Source organism: Callospermophilus lateralis, chromosome 10 (genome assembly GCF_048772815.1).
Source record: "Callospermophilus lateralis isolate mCalLat2 chromosome 10, mCalLat2.hap1, whole genome shotgun sequence".
Classification (NCBI taxonomy): Eukaryota; Metazoa; Chordata; class Mammalia; order Rodentia; family Sciuridae; genus Callospermophilus; species Callospermophilus lateralis.
In genome coordinates this window covers 3,206,813-3,229,992 of record NC_135314.1, presented here as the reverse complement: position 1 = coordinate 3,229,992, position 23,180 = coordinate 3,206,813, and the positions used below count along the sequence as shown (strand labels likewise).

The 23,180-nt window shown below is 55.6% G+C and overlaps 1 protein-coding gene across 2 annotated transcripts; it reads right to left on the bottom strand.

Annotated features, from left to right (window-relative positions):
- Positions 1-783: 783 nt before the first annotated feature.
- Tmprss3 (transmembrane serine protease 3) lies at positions 784-21,749 on the bottom strand. Of its 2 annotated transcripts, XM_076868451.2 has the most exons (13): positions 21,732-21,749; positions 20,384-20,525; positions 15,302-15,412; positions 14,345-14,461; positions 13,853-13,976; positions 11,338-11,463; positions 9,936-9,979; positions 9,296-9,461; positions 8,349-8,518; positions 6,757-6,852; positions 3,720-3,862; positions 2,911-3,063; positions 784-801 (listed from the first exon to the last, which is right to left on the bottom strand). In XM_076868451.2, exons 1-13 carry the CDS (start codon positions 21,747-21,749, stop codon positions 784-786), a joined length of 1,428 nt encoding a protein of 475 aa, XP_076724566.2. The 2 variants fall into 2 exon arrangements, with proteins under 2 accessions (XP_076724566.2, XP_076724565.2); XM_076868450.2 differs by lacking the exon at positions 21,732-21,749 and having other exon boundaries at positions 3,720-3,865; positions 20,384-20,477.
- Positions 21,750-23,180: the final 1,431 nt, after the last annotated feature.

Below are 23,180 nucleotides of genomic sequence, written 5' to 3'. Positions count from 1 at the left end.
CTGGGAGGGGCAGGTGTGCGGAAGATTAACAGACTCCATGGAGTTGACCTGCGGCCATCTACTCTTCTTGTTTTTAGTGCCCACTGGGTTGGAGCTGGTGGCCCCTTTCTACCCAGGACTTCATCTCTTCTGACTCTGCTTGTGAGTCTTTTACTATAATATGAGGCAACATGAACCTCCGAAGAAACCTGTTCCAACCGAAAAACGCAAACTGCACAACAGGCACAGAAGAGATCAAAGAAGAGGCTCCAGTCTCAGGACTTCCAGCTACACGGGTAGTCGGCACTCAGCCAAGAGTGAGATGCAGGGTTCTCAGGAAGCAAGAGGTCAATGAGGAGCCAAGCACCAGGCTATGAGGACCCGGTTCTGGTCTCTAGAGGGACACATAGGGAGAGCTGCATCTACAGGGATGGCTTTCAGGGCCCTGGGTCCCCGTGTGTGGCCAAGTGGCATGGTGCTCTGCCTGCAGGATCGCCTGCTTTATCAGTGCTTTGCACGACCCTGCACAGAAGAGCCCTGGGCTGGTGGGAAAGGCTGCGCTGGGGACAGCCTGCTTCTGTGCCTAGTGGGAGGCAATAAGGAGCTTCAAGTTCACTTCAGCCCAAAGCCCCGGGCCGCGGCATTGGAAGAGGGCCAGGAGGGCGCCTCCCCTGGGCTCTGCTGCTCATGCCTTGAGCAGAACCCTGGAGGCACCTGCTCAGTCCAAAGTGCCCACACAGGAGTCCAGGGAAGGACGGGGCCGTCTCCCTCGAGAGCGCTGGTGGCAGCATGTCCCCCCGGTCTTCAAGTCTGCAGGTCCCTCTAGGAGTGAAAAACAGAGGGTCAGCATTGTCATTGACGAGTGTTCTCCATGACCAGTGAGGACAGGCCTGGCCTCAAGGGAGGAGGCTGCTGCTGTGTGTGAAACCCGATGCCCAGCGAGGCTGCCCTGCTTCTCCTCACCGCCCAGAGAAGCCCATGCCCTCCCCTGGAACCTAGGACTTAGCATGGTCTTCCAAAGTTCAGGCTGGAGTCAGAACAGATGGCTTTGTGACCCAGCAAGCTAGAGAAGATAGTGTGACAGCGACCCTGCGACTGACAGGACAGTTTGCCAAACCAGGCCAGTGCTGGAAGGGCCTCATGACGGAGCTCAAGCTGGACAGCGAACACCTCCGAGACCACGCAGGGGAGGGGCAGCCACTTCTAAGTCTCTCCAGGATGTCAGAGGAGTGATCCCAAATCAGGTCCACAACCAGGGACATCTCCTGCAGACTCCGTGGTCAGAGGTGGCAGATGACTAGGATGCCCTACAGAGAGCGTCAAAGGCACCTGGCAGCCACTCCTCAGAGAGCAGGCTGCTTCCTGAGAGTGGTGAGAACTTGTTCTAAAGCCTTTCAGGGAGCCAAAGCACATGGACCGGCATTTCTCAGAGGGCCCTGAACACCCTGTGCCTACAAATCACCAGGTCCTCACGCCCAGACCCCAGGCAGACTGTCTGGAGGAGGTCCTGTGGCAACAGCAGCCAGGGAGGGTCTTACGCATCCCAAGTTGGAGATCTGGTCATTCCACTGTGCGGAGCCGCACTGAGTGACAGTCTGGGATCTGCTCAGACTCATTCTCGCCCCCTTTATAATTTGGAAGCCCTTAGCAGGTTTCCTCCCCATCATGCAAGGAGGGTCATAGTATCTGCCACCCGGGACAAGGCTCCGAAGGCCTCGCATGCCCTGCGGGGAGACGGCAAGCTGCTCACAGGCCCTTGCCACAGAGCAGAAGTGCTGGGACCAGAACCAGTCATGGGCCTCCCCTTGAGCCCCGGGAACCAGGCATCTTCTCATTGGAAGAGAAAAAAAAAAAAAATCAAGAGGGAAAAACCAGGGGTCCATGCCTGAGGCACACTAGGCGTTTGATGTCCTCTCTTCCCCGATTATTTCAAATGAGAAAAGCATTTTGAAATGGTCTTTGACCCACAGGGACGGGAAGCAGGGTGGTGGGTACTTGGCTGGAGAAGTGGGGAGGGCTATTTAAAGGGGACCAGGTTCACCTGGGGATGATGACAATGTTGTGTGACGTAGAGGACACACGACATCGTCAATGTAAGAAATAACATGGTACTGTTCACTTTAAAATGGTTCATTTTGTGCTATGGAAATTTAACCTGAATTAGGAGTGGGGGAAAGGTCTTCAAAACGGATCCAAAGAGTAATATGAGACTCAGTCTGAGGCCAACTCAGCAAATATTTGCCAGGTGCCCTGGAGGCCACGGCTTGGCCTCGCCTCCCTGCCTCCCCCGCTGCTCTGGAGGGTTGGGGTCACCCCCACCTTCTACCATCACAGTGAGGCCTGTGTTCACTGGAAATTCCCATCCCCTGGTGCCCAGCAAGTCTCAGCTGCCTGGTGGCTCAGGGCTCTGCCTGCCTGCCCAGGGCCTGATGAGCCACTTACTGACCAGGGCTCCCCTGCAGGCCCTTCCCACTTCTCTCCCAGGCAGACCCCCCAAGAAGCACAGCCTGGGCCCCGCACACTGGAGATCTCCATTCCATCCTGGCTCCCAGCAAGGGGCAGTCCTGTAGGGAGCGTCCAGGGCCCTCTGTGACCAATTCCACGGTGTCCATGGTCACTCCACCAGCCACCCTCTGTGGGTGCACACGGCCCACTTGACTTGGCCCCACCCCAGAGAGGCTCCTTTGGGACTGCCCTTTCCCTACTGGGTAAAGCAGTTCCATTCTTCTCGTCCCAGTTGGGGTCCCTCCTCAGTGTGCCAGGGCCACACCTGCAAATGGCGTCACCCAAGGATTAGCCATGCTTGAGGACTGATGCCCTGAAGCCACCAAATCACCGCTTGCTGAGTCAGTAGCCACTGGCTCATCTGGCTCTCTACAGCAGAGCTGGGCCACGTGGGAACCCGTGCGAGCTGCCGGAGCCGGCACCCACCTCCATCTGCTCGTGAATCCAGTCCAGGAAGGAGGTGATGCGGGTGTAAACCCCGGGCTTGTTCACTTCGGCACAGCCAATGCCGAAGCTCGTGGCACCCACCAGCTTCCACAGCCTGCGCTCTTGGCACACCAGGGGCCCCCCACTGTCTCCCTGGATGCAGGAAGGGGGCAAAAGTCAAGGGGACAGCACAGTCACGGGTGCCCTGGCCATGGCACAGGATTCCCCCCTTACAGCCTCACGGGCTCCGCAGGAGGATGGCTCTGTGTTCCCACCAGCCCTTCAATGACACATGCTGGCATCCCAAGAGCGTGGACCCGAGGCCCCACTGGGCAGGTTCCCTCCAGCTGTGTCTCCCACCAGATCTCAGATACTGAGCCCATGAGGGTCAAGGGCCGCCAAGGGAGCTCTAGAGGGAAGTCTGCCTGGGCCAGGCCCTCAGCATCCTGTGGTCCACCAGGCAGGATCAGAGTCCGGCCCACTGTGTCTTTTGGGGGCCCCGGGGGGGTTCACTGCTCCCACCTGCCTCCCTCTCTATTAGCCCCTCACACACTCAGAACTGGGCTGGGGGAAGGAGGGAAAGGCCCTCCCAAGTCCAGCGGCCTTGCAGACCCAGGGCACTGGGTAAACACCAGCCCCTGCCGCCAGGAAAGGCAAATATCTTAAGCAAATTTCTTCCCCACGCTGTGTAAATTTGCTTTTCGTTCAATCACAGGGCTGGTGGTGGCCTGTTTCACGTGCTGGGTCACTCCTGGACCCTTGCCCGCTGCCACGACCCCAGGGCCGCCAGGGCCGCCAGGAGCCCTTACCTGGCAGCTGTCTACACCACCTTTCAGGTAGCCAGCACAGAGCATGGAAGGGGAGATGATGCCTCCGTAGACATCCCTGTGGTTACAGAGCTTGTTGGAAATCAAGGGGACAGCTGCATGGTTCAGGACAGGGGACGCGTCACCTGCTTCAAAGCAAGAAGGGAATGTCCAGGGAGGAGGAGGCCCAGCTCAGATGCAGAGGGTGTGTGCTGGGGACTTGGGTGGTGGGGGACGAGGGGCAGGCTGCCCAGCTGCAACGGTGGTCGTGGCCAGGGCCCGTGGGTGGGCCAGCAGACTCACCTGCTGTGGACATCCCACGCCTACAGCCTCACCCCCTCCTGAGTGGGCGGCAAGTCAAGGTCACTAATTTCCCTAAGGAGCCTGGAGTGAAGGAGGACACGGGGACAACTGAGCCAGGGTCCCCCCACCCCAGGGCCTGTCGTGGGCCAGGCTCCCGACACACCAGCCAGTCCAGGTTCCAGGAAGGAAACTGAGATTCATGAGGGTCACCTACAGCATCTGGGCAGAGCCCTGCAGTGGTCAGCAGAAACATGCCCTCCAAGAACATGCCCATCTCAATCCCTGGAGCCTGTGACTAGTCACCACCCCTGACGAAAGGGACCTGGCAGGTGTGACCCAGGTATGCACCATGAGGCCATCTGGATCATGTGGGAGAACTCAGTGAAGTCACAGGGCTTAACGGACTCAGAGGAGGTGTGGTGACGGAAGCAGGGGTCAGGACCGGGAGAGGCTGGGAGCACTGAGCTCCTGGCCTGGAGCAAGGGCAGAGACCAGGAGGAGAAGGAGGAGCAGATTGTCCCCAGAGCCTCCAGAGGGAGCCAGGCCACCAACACTCTTCAGCCACTGAGACCAACCCTGGGCTCCTGACCTCCATAATTGTAAGGTGAAAAGTCTCATTTTAAGCCACTAAGTTGGGGATCGATTTTTGCAGCAGCCACGGAAGACCAATACCCTGAGGTGGGTCTGCCTGACCACTGACAGGGGTGAACCCCTCCAAGAGAACTGGCCTTTTCACTGTGGAGTCCTGAGGCAAGAGGGTCCTTCCTCTCCACCCCTAGCAGACAAGCAGGGGTGTGTGGGTCTGTGCTCCTCAAAACCCACATCTTAATTGACCAAATTACATGGCTATATTATGTTCATGTACAAATATGAAACAAAAAATCTCACCAAATGTGTAATTATATACACCAACAAAGTCCACATCGTAAGTGCACAAATGAGCGTCACCTGCGTTTTCTGTCGGCCCCAGATCCTCCCCACATCTCACCCTCAGTGGGACTGCCTAGTGCTGATGTCCGGCTGAGTAGCCATCTCCACCCACCCCACAGAGATTCCATGGGGTCAAGTACTCTTCTCCGGGTACTCCAAATTCTTGAAGATGGCCCTGGCAAAGGGCAGGGTGGGAGGCTGAAGGTGGACCCCAGGCCTTGGGTCAGCTGGTGGCGAGAACCTGGGCAAGGTTCTGCCTGTGTCCTCACCCACACATGAGCACAGTGATAGCACCCCCTTGGGGCTGCTTGAAGGAGCAGGCAGACACACAGAGCTCCATGCACACAGGCGGTGGGGGCAAGCCCCTGGGACAGAGCCTGGCAGGGAGAGGGAGATGCGGGCTTGGTGGGAAGCTGAGCAGATGCACCAGGGAGAAGGGGGCTCTCCTGCAGCCCCTCCTCTTCCCAGTCCCCTGTGATTCAATCCTTCTGGTGGGCTGGGTGGTCTTGAATGAGCGCTCCCAGGAGACAGTGGGTATGGTTTGCTTTCCCTGCTGGGCTCCACAAAGCAGAGGCCTGGTTCTGATGGAGCTGGGAGCCCCTGTGCAGACCATGTTGGCAGACAGTTTGACTGAGTGGGTGGGTGGGTGGGCTTGAAACCAGTGAGCACTGTAAGGACCTTGAGCCAGGATGGACACCACTGGGGGTGCTGCTGGGAATGCTGGGTAAGCAAGGCCCAGGGACACTATGGACCTGGTAGTCTCCCACGTGCCTTCCAGAGGGCAAACTCAGCTCGCAGCTGTCTAACGGAAAACAGGGAGCTTGCTGCCCTTGGTTGAATTGGGCCACCCCAACATGCTACCTGCAACCATGAAATCCAATGCTATTTGGAACTCAGTGTTTGCAAATGTAATGAAGGGAAGAATCTCAAGGCAGATCATCCTGCACTTAGCAGCCCTAGACCTAGTGACTGGAGTCCTTACAGGACAAAGGAGAAGGAGATCTGAGGAACAGCGACACGGGAACACCTTGTGGAGATGGAGACTGAACCTGGAGTGACACATCTATAAGCCAAGGAACACAGAGGGCGGTGGGTGCCACCAGACCCTCAAGAGACGCCTGGAGCAAATTTCCCTGCGGAGCCTGGGAAGGAAGCAGGCCTGCCCACACCTGACCTCCGACTTCCGGCCTCCAGAAATGTGGGACGTTCCGTTTCTGCAGTTATAAGCCAGTGGATTGCAGCCATTTGCCATGGCAACCACGGGAAACCGACACCACTCCTCCTAACAAGGAGCAGTTGATGGAGACCCTGCCGTGACCACACGGGCACCCCACTCTTCTGAAGAAAGAGGCTGGGTTTATTCATCTGCTGCTTGCATTGTCTGCAGGGCTACTTCTGCTGTTATCAGAGCAATAAGATCCCATCACGTGGCTCTTTCTACTTGACCTTTGTAAGATGAAATATCACACCTTTCCAAAGTCCCACAGGCACAAGTTCTCCACCTGATACCCATCTCTGACTGCTCGGAGTCTCTTCCAGGCCGGCTCCACATGTTAGTTAATGGGTGGGAGGCGGAGGGACGGCGGGGGGTGGGGGGGCTGATGATGTTCTCCCTGGAGTCTCATTTCTCCCTGAGAACATCAGCCACCTCGTGTACTCCTCAGGCAGGTGGGACCATGTCTCATGACCCACAGCCACGCAGCAGGGGGAGTGCATGAACCCACAGGGACATCACATGGGGACCCTGGAGGAGCCCCTTCCCAGTCCCAAGGTTCTGAGCTCCTCAGCTCAGAATCTGATCACTGACCTCCGTCCTCCGTGGCCCCCCATCCGGACGTCCAGCACACTTTTCCATCAGGAAAGTTCTCCTCAGAGTTGGGCAGACAAACTGGTTGGATCATCTCTGTTTGAAGAGGAGGGAAATGGCCTCAGGTCAGTGAAGCACCGGTCAGAGAAAACAACTAGCTCAGAGTAGGGAGCCCACCCCACCCACCACCCAGAGCTCCCAAACTGGACAGCATGTGGGCCTAGAGGGGCAGCAGGGCTTTGCTGAGAACAGTAAGTAGTTCAGACTCCGAGGGCTGAGCAGTGTCTGTGGCTACCACTCGGCTCTGCCTCTGGAGCAAGGAAGTAGCCACTGGTGCTGGTCAGCAATGGGGCCATGCTCCAGGCCGGTTTTATCTCCCCAAACAGGCAACAGGTGGAGTTGGGCCCCTGGTCTGGATATCGGGGAGGTCCTTTGCTTAGGGAGCACCACACTGTGGGCATTCCTGCCACTCCTGATGTGTCTAGTGGCAGCAAGCTTGCCTGCATGTGAGGCTGTGCCACCCAAGTCCTCCCACAGGGACAGTGCCCAAGTGCCCAGGGCTTGCAAGTGTATCCCAAGATGTGCTTCTCTGGGTGGGACAATAATGGAAAGGCTAAAAAGGAACGAGGAGCTGTGTCTCGGTGTGTAGCAAACAATTCCCTTTGTCTCTAGAAGCGTTCCTTTCCTTGTGTCCCATAGGCTCAAGAGGGGCACACAGATGCCACTGTAGGACGACTCGGCTGCTCTGTGCAGCTCCTGTTTCAGAGAGGGGAGTCCACATGGTCACGACCCACCCGCCCTCCGAGCACCCATGGCCTTGGCAAGGGGATTTCCTGGGGAGGCTCTAACCCAACACCCTGAGAGTTCTATCAGGTGTGTCCTTTACATCATTTTCAAAATGTCCCAGAGGCTGGACTTGACTCAAAGCAATAGGGCCTTTTGGAGCCTGCAGAACTCAGTAACTGGTAGGATGAGAAATATTTTGAGAATTTCCAGGGAGCTGAGGATGCCTAGTACCTTGCCGCTGGTAAGGAGGTGGCAGGTCCTGCCACACCCACTGGGCAGCTCTGCATCTTAGAGACTGGGATCCTGTTCCTCTCCCTAGAGGCTCCAGGCAGAGGACCTCACACAGCAAGCTCCTGGACAGGCAAGGATGCTCTGTCCCTACAGAAGGTGACTCTCTTCCACCACCTAGAGGCATCAGTTGCCCTGACCTGAAGAAGCTTTCTGCCACCAGATGGCACCAAAGAGTCCACAGAGATTAGTGTAGCACCAGGAAGTCCCTGAAACTAAATCAGCATTGGAAACATGGCCAGGCTACAGACTAAATCTAAAAAAAACGACAGTCTGCTAAAATTGAAAATTTGTGTACGCTCCTAACATAATGGCCATATTGTCCAGGACATAAGTGAACATCATTTATACCAAGAACTGTGAAAAGACAACCCATTCATGCAAACACACACATAAATCAGACACTGGAATTGTCTGATAAAGATTAGGCAGCTTTCATAAAAGTGGTTCAACAAGCAACCACAAATTCTCTCGAAACAAATGAAGAGCAACGGATTGACAGAGAAACCCAGACGTACCACTGAAGGTGAGAGGCCCAGCCAGCTTCATCAGAGCAATGTCGTGGCCCAGCCTCTTTGGCTTGTACTTGCTGTGGTAGATGATCTTTTCCACCAAATGGGAGGGCTCTGGACTGTCCAGCAGAGAAACTAGACCCACTTGGATGGTCCATGACTTGGGGAGGTAGAGGCTGAAATGAACAGACCCAGAGGAGAAGCACAGGAAAAACCCAATCATGCCACCCATTGATCTCAGGGTCCTGAGGGCCAGGAGATGTGGGAGATGTCGTCCAGCAAGAGATGGTCTAGCACCCTGCTCATTTGTGCCTGGCATCTGACCATGCTATTGTGCCCTGCCGAAATCAGGCCTGCAGCCTGGGTATATCCTAGATGGGCCTCACTCGGCGCCACTGAGGACTTCTCTGCTTTTGAGAACCAGTCTCGGCTTTGCTTACCGCAAGGGACCTATCAGGGGCTAGTCTTCATCCCACAGCAACCGAAGCAGGAGGTGAAAATAGCAGGAGATCAGTCATTGCGTGGGGAAATCTTTTCTGTGGTTTTCTTGCCTCTAGACTCCTGAGAGAAACCGCTCTGGGGCACGCGGTGTCCTGCACCCTGTCCCCACCCCCCGTGCTGCACTGTCTCACGTGGCAGTTAGAACACAGTCTGTGGGTGGAATCAGCTACGCGAAGCTCTAGGGCCTTTGTTCGGGGGCTCTCCTCCAGCTGGGCTCCCTCCTCTTTCTACCTTTCCTGCATGAGCTGCAGGTCTGCAACTCTTCAAATGAGCCTGAGTCGCCAGTCCCTCCCAGGCAGCCATGGTGGGTCCTTGGTGGGGAGGACAGGAACCCTCGACCCGGACAAGGCTCCTTGGTGACTGGCCTGTCTGCTCACCACCCAGCTCAGCCCACCCCACCGGACCCAGGACAGGACAGAGGTCAGGGAAGACCAGGAGGCCAGGCCACTCACTCGTAGACACAGTGTGCAGCAGTGACGATCCACAGGGGGGTGATGACGGAGCCCCCACACAAGTGGTACCCCTGGAACTGAAGGCTGACCTGCCAGGGCCACTGTGCCAGGGAGGACACGTTTCCACCCACGATGCGTGGGCTGTATCCTGTTCTCAGACCACAGACTGTGGAGGGAGAGAGGGGGCTGGGGAGACCCACAGGCTTTTCTGGGGCAAACGGAGTCGCCACCCAGACTTGCTCCTCCCAGCATTGTGGCCACACCTGGAGCTCACAGAGGTCCTCAGATGAGCGCTGCGAGGAGGACCCTATCAGACCCCAGCCAGGGGAACTCTGCCTTCTGCCGGGAGCAAGCAGCAGCTCCCCTGGGCCTAGGCACCCGTGTGTGCTCAAGGGGGCAGCGGCAGTGAGCCAGGCTCTCGGGATGTACACAGGGACCTAGGCCTGTCCACCGCTAAGAAGTCACCTGGGACTGTCTCCACGCTTGACAGGAGAGCCTGGCCATGGCCCCTCCTCCAGGATGGAGGGACAGAGTTCCCACCTGGCACCTGGGAAGGAGGGCTTCAGAGCAGTCGGAGGAGGAGGATGGAACACTGCAAGCCCTGACTCCCGTTTGGTCCTCTGCCATCCAAAGCTCTTACCTGTGCATTTCAAGGTAACTGCGTGACCCGAGGCACAGCCCTCCCTGAGATGGAAAAAAAGGGCAGGCTTTGAGATATATGTCTGAGGCATATGAAATGGACATCTTTTTTTTTTTTAACTTAGTCTTGATATAAAAGAAAACCAGGCCACGTGCAGTGGCCCACACTGTAATTCCCGCAACCCGAGAGGTTGAGGCAGGAGGATCACAAGTTCAAGGCCAGCCTCAGCAATTTAGCAAGGCCCAAAGCAATTTAGTGAATTCTGTCTCAAAATAAAAAATAAACAGGGCTGGGAATATGGCTCAGTGGTTAAGTGTCCCTGGGTTCAGTCTCCAAAATGAAAGAAAGAAAGAAAAATCAAGTCTATTTGCCTTACTCTTGAATTACAATTTTGGTGTACGTGTTAAAGAAAAAGCAAACCAGGGAGCAAAACTGCACACCTCCTCTAACCCTGGAGCATCGTGAAGTGGTCCCGGCGCTACTGTGTCCAAGCCTCGCGGTCTCTGAGGACACACAGACCATCTGCACATGCCTGGTGTCATTGTGGGTCAATACCCCCAGTGTTTTCCACACCCTGGCCCTTGGGGACACAGAGGGCCCCCAGGGACAGCACTCCTGGCCGTCCAGGACTCTTTCAGCCTGGGTCACACGCCTTAGACGGAACTCCTCCCTGGAGCAGTGAGACGCTCCGGAAGAAGACAGGCCCCACAGGCCCCCACTGGTGGGGACCAGGAATCTGCTTTCTCATAACGAGGGGAAAGGAGAGCCCGAGACCTTGGCAACTTTTCTGCCTTTAGAGCCCCAGCCTCACCATACCAGAGAAGCTAGGGTCACAAGGCTGAGGACATGGGACGTGAGGGAGGCCCTAGGTGCTGCTCACTCAGGGTGGACAGGCGAGAAGCCGGTTTTCAGACAGAGGACATGTAGCCCAGGGGGTGGTCCCAGGCATCAGGAGCAGAGGGTGGATCAGAACACCCAGCTGCAGCTTCCCCTCACTGTCCAACCTGGGACAGCCGGCAGACCCCTCACCTGCAGGTGACCACTTGTTGCCAAGGACACCTGGTTTTCCTTCCCCGTGGGGAAGCATGCAAAGTAGGTGAGCGTGTTGAGGGACTTTGTAAGCAAGTTGCTTTTTGATTTCTTATTTCCTACCTTTCTTCCTGTTTCCATTTCCAAACAGCTGGAGTCCCTGCTGGTGACAGGCACAGCACTGCCTCGGTCACACAGGTCACCGTCACTCCCCGACTGCATTTCCCTCCTTTGATGGGTCGTACTGGCTCCTACACCCCACTGCCGCACCTGCCCAGCCTGACCACCGCGGCCACCCTGCAGACTCGCTCCTGGAGCTGAGCCCAGCTTCACAAAGCCAGATAAGGACTCAGCACCAGCATGGGCCACCTACCTCACGTACACCGAGTGGTGTAGCATGGTCACCTTGTCATCTGGCAAGAGGTGATTGATGGACACAAAGTGCCCCCGGAACTGCTCCTCCAGAGCGCCCACCCGGAGGCTGTCTGAGCTCACGTAGCTGCGAGCACATCAGAGGCACAGACTCAGCAGGTTGGGGGCGGGGGGGGGCTTCGTTGTATCTACCCCACACTGTCAGAAACTTCCTTTTGCTGGTAAAATAAACTGCACACACCTTAGAAGGCCCCGCAGACCCGGCCCAGGCCCTGCCCTCCTACCCTGGCTCCAGCCACCAGAGGAAGGACGAAGGAAGGCTTCCTGACACACTGTGTGGTCCCACCTCTGTCTGAAATGGCCTGTGCTTGGCCAGTCCCGGGGGGGTGGGGGGGTGGCAGAGCCAGGTGTGGCATTGCCAGGGGACCAACATGGGGCTGTCTGCTCAGAGCTGGCTGGGTTCCCTGCAGAGAGGGAGAGCAGTGACTCAGGGGCCCCAGGACCAAGAAAATGTGAGAGACATCAGAAGCAGGTGTCCTGGCAGGGACAGGAAAGGGGTGAGACAGAAAAGTCAGGCTGAGGGGCTCAGGGCAGAGCAGCTGCCTTAGCAGGCACAAGGCCCAGCACTGCAGGAGGGAGGGGGAGGGAGGGGAGGGGGAGGGAGGGGATGGAGGGTAGAGGAGGGAGGGGGAAGAAAGAAAGGAAGAGGAGAGAGTTCAAGCATCTGAAGAGTCCCAGAGGAAAGTTGGTCTAGGGAATGAGCCAGGTATGGGGCAGGGGGCTGCTGGCTCTGCACTCTGCGCACAGCAGCTCAGCCTGCTGGATGTCACACAGGGCAGGGAGTGACAGGTCAGGAGGGCACACAGTTCAGTCAAGCCTGATCTGAGGAACACGTCCTGGAGCCTGCGTCCGTGACCTTGGCAGCCCTCCCAGGAGGGCTCAGACCATGGCAAGGGCAGAAGGCCCTGGCACCAAGGAGCATGCTGTGGCTGGTCCCGAGAGAGCCTGAGTGCACAGGCAGCTTGATGGGCCTATGACCTGCAGAGGGCCTCCAGGTGCCACAACTGGGGCCCACAATGGTTCAGAGCAGCAGCCACAGCAGGAGTCTCACAGCAGGCTGCCTGGTGCCAGCCCCCTCCAGGCCTGAAGGCCACTCCCACAGCCCTCTGGAGCAGAACCACGTGCCCCTGCTCTCAGGGAGGAAACCAGTCATGGGCATGGAACCTGAGCTCTCTGTTTGACGGGTCTGTTTATGTCTTGTTTATCACAAATATCTGCCATAGGATGTGGTAGAGCCGAGGCTCAAAGAAAGGTTTTCAAAGGGAAATAGGAAGAAGCGAGAATGCAAAGTGGATCTGAGCAATGGAGGCGACAGATGGGCAGGACAGAGAGCAGGGAGCGGGGTAGGAGACATGGCACAGGCGTGATCAGGCTGCAGGGGGAGGGAGGGGAGCCGGGCTTCCTGGGGGGTGGGGGACAGTGGGGGGGGGGAGGAAGCAGAGAGAGGGGGGCTAAAGCAGGAAGAGGCACGAGCAGGAGCAGAAACCGCTCCAGGAAGCTCTCCAGTGCTGGGAGCTTGTGCACGCGCTTGAGTGTGTGTGTGTGCATGTGTGTGCGTGTGTGTGCATGGGTGTGTGTGCATGTGTGCGTGTGTGTGCGCGTGTGTGTGCATGTGTGTGCGTGTGTGTGCGTGTGTGTGCGTGTGGGGAGGCGGCGTATGAACTTGTCCCCACGGGTCTCTGCGCGTAGAGCCCACGTAACTCTCCAAGGCAGCTGTGGGAGCGACTGCAGCAGTGCTCAGGACGCATGGGGTGTGAAACCAGGACTGTGTGGAAGGTCAGAGCTTCGAGGCTTGGAGGCCCCGTTTCCTGAGGTGCAAACAGGGCTGCAGCCCACGCTGACCAGAACCGACCCTGCCCAGTCCCTAAGAGGAGCGGGAACCCAGGAGCTGCCCCTGCACACAGGGAGCCCCAGTGAAGGGCAGTGAGGCGAGGCCAGGGCACCAGGGAGGGGCAGCAGCCGTGAGGAGTCACAAGGAGGGCAGCCGTGTCTGGCCGCGGTGTGCCCCAGTGCACCAGCCACAGACGCAAGCTGACCACGAAGCAGAGGGTCCCCTGCCGTCTTTCTTCTGCCTGTGGCTAAACAGTGTCTCAGCCCCTGCACTTCACACCACTGGCTTTTTAAGAGATGAGTGCTGCAGGGTTCTTGGGAAGAACACACAGACATTGAGGTGGCCACCAGGAGCAAGGAGGCCTGTCCACCTCTGCCCCAGGCTGTGGAGTGGGGAGCCAGAGCCATCATTTTTCAACTCCAAAGCACTCGTTGCCAGCATCCGGGGTCCTGGCCTGACCCTGAGGACCCCACACGCGGCTTCCTGGGTGACTTCAGCGAGTCACTTGGGCTGTCTGGGCTGCTCCTAGAGATGCTGGCTCACAGCTAAGCCGAAGGTGCTCAGCTACCTGCGGTGACCTGCACTCTCACTGCCTGGCCTGGGGTGGACACGCTCCTGAACTTACCTGGGGAACCCCAGCTGGGCACAGGCAATGTTCGCATAGTGTCCTTTCCAGTCGTCGGAGCACAAGGTCCTCCACGAAGCAGCTGTGAACACCTGCAGCACTGCGCTCTGACCGCTCACCCGGACTGGCCGAGGGGGAGGAAGGTCTGTGAGCGGCCATGCAGGCTGAGGCCTGGACAGAGACTGCTCTAAGGCCAGCTCAAGCCCTCCCCCTCCACATCTGGCCTGCGGCTCACCCACAGCTGCCGCCCCCACAGAGCAGTGGCAGCCCTTACTTCTGCACCAAGGCCTCCTGGAGGCCTGGTCTCTCTGCTCCTGTAGCCTCCCCAGCTCCTCAGCCCTCCCTGATCTCCCATCATCTCCAGGGCCTAGTGATAGCTAAATCCCGGCTGAGGACAGGCAAGACCATGACTGAGGGAAGGCCTCAGGGGGAGGGTCCAAGCTGGTCCTGCCGACCCCCTCCTGTTCCTGCAGGGAGCAGGCAGCACCTTACCACACCGAAATTCATCCTCCCCATCTCTGCAGTCAGAGACCCCATCACACCGAGCTGTCAGTTCAATACACTTAAAGGAGGAGCGGCATCTGTACTTCCCAGAGCAGTCGAAGTGGACTGAGGAAAGGGAAGAGGGCAGGAATGTGAGCAAGCAGCTCTGTCAGTGCACCGCACTATCAACTGTCCACCTGCCACGTGGCGCTGACTAGCCCATTAATAATGAAACCTGTCTTGAAATTGCATCCTCCTCTGTGGCCTATTTCCTCCAGAACAGTTTTTGTGCTGAATTCCAGAGGGAGGGGCTGCACCCCACTTTGTCTTACTATGTGGCCAGGCCTTGAAAGCACAACTAAAAATGAATTTAGACTCTGGAAGGTTCAAGGTCAAAGAAAACCACCTGGCAGTGGGCCAGCTAAGCCAGTAGCCCTGACAGAACTGCTGGGCCTCCCGGTTTTCTCTTAATTCTGGGCCGTGAGTGGATGGACTGTGGACCACACGACCGAGCAGGTGGCATTGTAAACTGGTCTGTGATTCAGTCGTTTGAAGGAGAAGCTGAGAAATCGTTCCCTCCTACATACCCTTTCTCCAACGACCCACTTTCTCAAAAGCCACACGCACCTCTCTGTGAAAGTATCTGGAGAACCTGGCGTGGCCTGAATGCCCCCTTTGTCCCTCCCGCCCCCAGGGATTGTTCCATCAGCTGCCTCTGGACACTCCTCCCTGGCCGGCTCCTTGGTGATAAAGCTCCAAGCATGGCCAACAGCTCCTGCAAGCCCCACCAGGCTTTGCATTCATGCAGGTAAACAGAGCCCACAGTCAGCAAACCAAAGGGATAGCAGCCCCCAGTAGCTAAGGCTGAGGGCAGAGAGACCAGGCCTCCAGGAGTGAGGAAGCACATGGAAGTGTAAGTGCTAGAAGGAGCATCCGAGAGCCTGCTGAATAATGGACGATACTCACTGCCCAGACCAATGGCCAGCGCCAGGATCAACGCAATGATCCCCACGACGATGATTGGAACAAATTTCAAGGGCAGCAGAGACAGGATCTGGGCTGCCACGGCGTCTGCATCTGAAAACCAAGGTGGGCACAGAGCACCCAAGTAACAAAACTCAGAGTTCAGCCACTCATCCCCCCAGTGCAAACACACCCCCAAGAAGGTGGCTTAATTAGAGAAAGGGCCACATTCTCTAGAAGTTCAGTTCTCCCCGGTTCCACTCCAGCTAGTCTGTCCATCCTGGACTGAAAGATGGAGTGAGGGTTAAATGGTGGACCAAGAAGGACAGGTTGACCTCCGCACCCCCAGGCTTCTGAATGCCCCCTTATTTGGTTTTTTATGTAGCAGTCAACTCAAGATGCTGCCCAGGGGGTGGGCCTGACCCAATGTGACTGAAGTCCTACTAATGGACAGACACACATAGAGGAGGATGGCAGGGAGGGACACAGGGAGCAGCTGGGGCAGAGGACAGCATGATGTGCCCGGAAGTCAAGGAATGCAGGAGGTTGCCGGAAGTGGCCAGAAGCTGGGAGCGGCAAGGGAGGGCCCAACAGGTTCCCGAGGAGGCACCCTGCTGCTGTCCTGGGTTGGGCCCCAGAAGGGAGACAATGAATTCAGGCTATTTTAAGTCACCCAGGTTTCCATAGCCCCAGGACACTGGTTCAGAGGGAGAAGGAGCCCCAGGTCCCAAGGATGTGTCTCTATAGAAGAGGACAATGTGTGAATCCTAGACAGGGTCCTAGAGAGTCCCCAAGGCAGGACAAGGACACACTTCTCCATGTTCTTGTACAGACACCGACATCCTCTGTTCTTGGTGGTCTCTCCAAGGATGTGTGTGGAGCAGGTAGCCTTGGGAAACAGAGGCAGCAGTCCCTTAGGGCAAGGACCGGTTTGCTCACTGCCCAGTTTGATAAATGTCTTTTTCCAGAGCAAAGTTCACACAGTTCAGCTTGCAGCCTGTTACAAACATTAGGGTGCCCTTAACTACAGGTCCTCCAGCTGCGACGCAAACCCCCCACATGCGCAGTATACACCTGGCTGCTCCCCAACTCTGGAGCCGAGGGTGGTGACCGGAGCAGCAGGCACAGACTGGATACTCAAGCCACCCGTTGTGCTGAGTCATGTGTCCCTGTCTCCAACACAGGACCCTCTTGTCTCTGTGGAGGCCAACCTGTTAGCTCGTGAGAGGGTGAAACTTCAGACCCTTCACAGGTCTTGCCCATGGAACCAGGCAGATTGGTGGAAAAGTAAATGTAAAGAGCACTGAGATACCCAGAAGTGCCCGCCTCTCGGGGCACCAAGAGTAGTTCCACTGTCGCTCCTCCTGTCAGGAAGAGCAGGTCATTTCACACAAATGATCTCATAGCTCTGCTGATGTCATGTTCATTAACAACGAGGAAGGAAGGGACCCCAAAGGGAAGAGAGCCTGTGGAAGATCACGCCCTGCCTAGTCGGGTGGGGGGAGTCTCGCACCTGCCCCCTTCTAGTCTTGGAGACGTGGAGTGGGAACTTGCCCAGGGGAGACCTGGACAGAACTCCCTGCCTGCGTCGGGAACCACAGCTTCACCCCCCAGCAATAGAGTGTGTTTAAAAATGGTCAGTATCATCTCAGGCAGCTGAAGACAGAATTCAAAGACAAAAATGGTAAAAAATAAATAAAATGGGAGGGAAAAGAGGAAGCAGAAGGAAAGGGTAAGAGGGGACAGAGAAGTAGAAGGCAGATGAACATCACCTACTCAGAGACTGGAAATGAACAGCAAGTCTTTGTCTTTGGCCTGAATGGGCTGAGCAGCTTGTTCTTGGCTGTATCCCCAGTGCCTTGATCAACAGCATTTGATAAATACTCATTAAACGTGTGTATGGATGGATGGATGGATGGGTGGGTGGGTGGACCCATTCACAATAGCCTCAAAAAATATATATACTTGGGAATCAATCTAACAAAAAAGGTGAAAGACCTCTACAACGAAAACTACAGAACACTAAGGAAAGAAATTTAAGAAGATCTCCCATGCTCTTGGATAGGCAGAATTAATATAGTCAAAATGGCCATACTACCAAAACTGTATACAGATTTAATGCAATCCTATTAAAAATACCAATGACATTCTTCATACAACTAGGAAAATGCAATCATGAAATTCATTTGGAAAAATAAGAGGCCCAGAATAGGCAAAGCAATTCTCAGCAAGAAAAGTAAAGCAGGAGGTATCACAATCCCATAACCTGAACTATACTACAGAGCAATAGTAACAAAAACAGCATGGTATTGACACCAAAACATACACGCAGACCAATGGTACAGAATAAAAGACAGAGACAAACCCACATAAAAATGGTTATCTCATACTAGACCAAGGCACCAAAAACACACATTGGAAATAAGATAGCTTCTTCAAAAATGGTGCTGGGAAAACTGGAAATCCATAAGTAGCAAAATGAAATTAAACCCCATCTCTCACCCTGAACAAAATCAACTCAAAGTGGATCAAAGACTTCGGCACTAGAACAGAGACCCTGGGCCTAACAGAAGAAAAAGCAGGCCCAAATCTTCACCCTGTCGTCTTAGGACCTGACTTCTTTAACAAGACTCCTAAGGCACAAGAAGTGAAATCAAGAATCAATAAATGGAATGGATTCAAGCTAAAAAGCTTCTTCTCAGCAAAGGAAACCATAAGATAGTGAGAGAACCTACAGATTGGGAGAAAATCTTTACCACGTACACCCCAGATAGAGCACTAAGCTCCAGAATATATAAAGAACAAAAAAAACTTAACACCAAAAAAAAAAAAAAAAAAAAAAAACCAGATAACCCAATCAATAAATAGGCCAAGGAACTGAACTTCTTCTCAGAAGAAGATATTTGATCAATCAACAAATATGAAAAATGTTCAACATCTCTAGCAATTAGAGAAATGCAAATCAAAACCACTCTAAGATTCCATCTCACTCCAGTCAGAATGGCAATTATCAAGAATACATGCAATAATAAGTGTTGGTGAGGATGTGGGAAAAGGTTCACTCATACACTGCTGGTGGGACTGAAAATTGGTGCGACCACTATGGAAAGCAGTATGGAGAGTCCTCAAAGAACTTGGAATGGAACCACCATTTGACCCAACTATCTCACTCCTTGGTTCATACCCAAAGGACTTGAAATGAGCACACTGCAGTGACACAGCCCTATCAATGTTTATATCAGCTCAGTTCACAATAGCTAAGCTATGGAACCAACCCAGGTGACCTTCAACAGATGAATGGATAAAGAAAATGTGCTATATACAAAATTAAATATTACTCAGCCTTAAAGAAGAATGAAATTATGGCACTTGCAGATAAGTGGATAGAACTAGAGAACATCATGCTAAGTGAAATAAGCCAATCCCCCAAACCAAAAGCTGAATGTTTTCTCTGATAAGCAGATGCTGATCCATAGTGGGGCAGGGGGAGAGGGTAGGGAAGAGTGCAGGAACTTTGGCTTGTGCAGAGGTGAGGGAGGGGAGGGGTGGCAGTGGGGATGGGAAGGACCGTAGAATGAGACAGACATTGCTACCCTACATACCTGTGTCACTACTGGAGTGACTCTGACCATGCACAGCCAGAAGATGGAGAAGATGTGCTCCTTTGTGTACAGTGTGTCAAAATGCATTCTGCTGTCCTGCATAACTAATTAGAACAATTTTTTTAAAATTCCCAAAAAAAAAAAAAGAATGAATGGGTGGATGGATGGATAGATGAGTGGGTGGGTGGGTGGACGGGTGAGAGGATGGGTGGGTGGATGGATGAGTGGGTAGGTGAGTAGGTGGGTGAAAGGATGAGTGGGTGGTTGGGTGGATGGGTGGGTGGATGGGTAGGTGGGTGAATGGGTAGGTGAATGACATGTTGATAATGGAAACAGATTTAACACAATATGGGAGGCCAATTCCTTTCATGGTGACACATCTAAGGCTTTGAGCCAGCAGGGGTTTCTCTTTACCCTCATCCCACCCCCAGAAGGAGTCTGCTCCAAATCCACTAATCTCTACTGAGGCGTTCACCATTAAAAGAGTCTGCAGGAACCCCCAGTGTGACCGCTGTGGTGTGTGTTTAGATTTAGGAATTGACTCCTAGTGTGGGATCAAGGCGGACCCGGAGGGGGAGACTGCATCAGCCCCCCTTTGCCGGCAGTTCCTCTGCCTCCAAGGTGCTGTGGAGCTGCGGGAGCCCCACCCCACCCTGTATGTCCTGGGGACAGGACCAGAGTGAAAAGCCAAAAGCCTCTCTGTAGGAGGGGTGCAAATGGTCAGTGGGAGAAACTCCAGCCTCTCTGGGAAGGAGCCTGGCAGCTAGCAGAGCCACAGCCTCCACACTGTGCTCAGCAGGGGGCGCGGCATGCTGGCCTCCCTGTGCAGAAAGCTGGGGAACTGGTGCCCCAGCACTGCTCCTCCTAGGACTCCATCCAACTGTCACCCTAGACCCACGCAAAGTCTGCCGGTAAGACCTGAGAAGAGCACCGTGTACCATATTGGCACACGGGGACAGCCTGAGCCTCCGACGGAGGGAAACCGGAATGAGAAACGGTAAAAGCCTGTGGAAGAACACGCAGAGAAACTTCAGTGACACAGAAAAGGGTCGGCCGACTTCCCTGAGGACCAAATGTAGACACTTTGACCCACCACTCAGCTCCCCTGTCCTGGCTGGAAGGCAGTCGGAGGCAGAAGTTCTCTGGAAGGACTGGGGGCCACTGCTACTCAGGACTTCCTGGAGGCCTAAGAGGTTTTCTGGCCAGGATCTGACCCCCCCCCCCAGGATTGACCAGGACAGCTGTGGAGCCCCAGTCTCCAAAAGCCTCCCACCAGAGAGGTAGCACCTGCCTCCAGCAAGTCAGCAACCAGCTGAAGGAGACAGTCCCTCCTTGTCCCTCCTTGTCCCCCTTCTCTCTGGGATCCGGCAGCCCTGGGAAAGGCGGGCAGCCAGCTGTCGGGCATGCGGACGTAAGGAGGGACTCTGGGCCATAGTCGTCCTCTTTCTGTGGACACCGCAGGGTCTCACCTGGTCCCACCTACCTGGCACAACAGGACTTATTTTCAGATCATCAAGGCCAAAGAGTGACCGGAAGGAGAAGGGGGCCTCGGTGGCCGGTGGGTCGTTTTCCCCCATGGTGACTATCTCAGGGCCTCTGAGGTTTGGCTCCACCTCCACCTCCACCTCCTTTAGCCGAGGAGAACAGAGACATCATTCCCCATCCGTAGCTCCACTGTCAGAAGTATCTTTGTCACATTTCAAATCTGATCCTGATTAATTCCACATCTGGGTTTTTGTTGTTGTTGTTTATTCTGAACCACAGAGAAGCTATTTTTGCCACAGAGTTGGAAAAAAAGAGCAAAAAAACTTGATTCCCGTATGACCAGGTGGCTTTCCCATTGCCCGTTTAACCTGCTTGGCATCAATCGAAAGGCTCTTGGGGAGAGATGCCCCTTGGTCATTAGCAGTCCTGTGCTGTTGTGCCTCAGCTGAGAAAATACTTTCAAAGTCGTTCTGACTGTCTTCACCCACCCCCATGAGCAGACCCCTGGGCCCTCTGACACTCCTGCCACAAACAACATGAGGTCCACACTCACATGAGGTCCCGTCCCCAAAGGTAGCCAGCACCAGGGAAGGGCGCCCGCCACCATGTTAGCAGCAGCACGGTGTCCCCAAACACGCCCTTTCCTGGCTCCCACAGAGGTGACCTAGTTAAGGATGGGAGCATTCAGGGCCTCTGGGGCCCAGTGCTCCCCACAGAGCCAGGCAGCCAGGAGCTCTGGCCTCAGCCACACCTGGGCAGCCACACCTGCTCTTCTCCAAGAGAACTCCATGGCAAGAACGGGAGGGCTGAGGCCCATCTCAGTCACTCCCCAACTCCAGGAGGGACCCCAGGAGCCAGGAAACGGCAGAGCACTGCAGGTAGATAAACGGCAGGCCTCTCTCCCGGTGTCGGGTGTGGGCTGGCGAGGAACCTTGCCCCAGAGCTGAGACCCGGAGAACACACAGGCTTGCAAACGTGGGCCTTTGATCTGTCCTCCCTTCCTTCCTCGCTGCCTGTTCTGACGTTGAAATTCCAAAGGGAGCCACCAGCCACGCACAGCGAGCCTGGCTCCACAGGGTCTGACACACGCTAAGAGTTGCATGCCAAACAATTTCCCTGCATCGCGGGAGCGACTTGGAGGAATATCTTAGAAAATTAACCAGCTCGCGCTCGGCGGAGCTCAGCTTTGCTTCTTGCTGATGCTTCTGCCCATTATCAGCCTGTGGCAGATGAGGCAGTTTATCTTCCTAAAGGGGTAAGAATTCATGGAAAAACTCCCTCCGAGGGCGGCGCCTGAAGCAGCCTCCTCCGCCAGGCAGCACCGCCCCTCCCCGGCCCTCACTCACCATTTCTGGAGCCGCCATCATTCAAAGCAGAAATAATTTCCTTTTTCATTATAAAAACAGGCACAGTGGTGAACAGCCGGCAAAGGGGAGTCCAGCCGGAGGAGGATTTCACCAGATCACTCAGCCTTGTCGCCTTGGTCATCGTGGCCAATGGCACGGCTGCCGTGCCTGTGTAACCCAACCTGGACGTGGCTATCAGGTAGCCCTGGCGGTGTGGTCAGAGAGGGGAGGGGCACGTGTGAGGGAGCCGCTCGAGGGCTTTGCACAAGAGGGCTCTGCAGGGCACCACTTGCTGGAAAGGCCTCAAGAGCCCTGCCCAGAGCTGCTCGGGCAGCCAGGAGAGGGTCAGGAAGCCTCTGGAGGGGATTCTATCCCTCTGGGCTACTGAGCCTGGTTCGGTCCTGCCCCCGCCCATGGACAAAAGACAGGCTGAGCGTGCTCACTGCAGCAAGCTCTGTGCAGCCATACTGGGCTCTGATCCAGAGGGACACTGCATCCCCAGAGGCTTCTGCATGCAGATGCTCCAGAGGACCAGAGGAGGGGACACCCTGTGTGGGAGGAGGGGCCAGAGGAGGCCTGTCCAGGTAGAGCGGCAGAGTGGGAGTCCTGCCTTCCCACGTTCATTCATGTAGACTGGCCATGTCCACCAGGAGCCAGGCGTCTGGAGCAGACAGCAGGACACTGAGCCCTCGCCGGTGGCCTTAGATGATGAGAAGAGGAGGGGGAGAGGGTGGCTCAGGACCGGCTTTAGAAAGGAGGTGACAGGACAATGTTGAGTCCTGAGGAGCAAGAGGAGAGCTGCTCCTCATGGGGTGACCATCAACTCAGAGCCCAGGGAGAGGACACACTGGAGAGTCCCAGGCCCCCAGAGAGGGCCCCAGGCCGGGAGAGAGAGGAGTTGGAGGCCTTGGGCGGCAAAGTTAGCCAGGCCAGCACACAGGCATGGAGGCTGGGACCTCAAAAAGGATTTCAGTTCGCTTTCTGCGTGATGGAAGCCACAGGGGACGTGAGCCAGTAGCCAGGTGGACAGGAGGAAAGCACAATGAGGGTGGGCACTCAGGCGGCTGCGGGAGGCTGCTGCAGAGTGACCCAAGGCTGTGACTTGGACCAGGGCTGATGGCGAACATGGTGGGAACCATCAGGGTTGGGCTGGACAGGGAGGTAGAGGTGGCCGGGTTTGCCAAGGGCAATAGCCAAGAGCCGTCCTCGGCCAATCAGGGTTTAGTTCAGCCCGTTTTCCGCCTCCCCGTCCCTGCCCACCCCCTGTCAAGGCCTTGGATTCACCGAGGTCCCCCAAGGTCAGGTTCCCTCCTTACCTCTTTCTAACCACTACAGTCCTGGGCAATCATTTGCCCCCGAGACTGGGACAGGAGAGTCTCTAGCTTTGACCTGTGTGCTGCAGGTGGAGTATCTTAGAGGACAGTCTGGAACATTCTCCATTCACAGCCC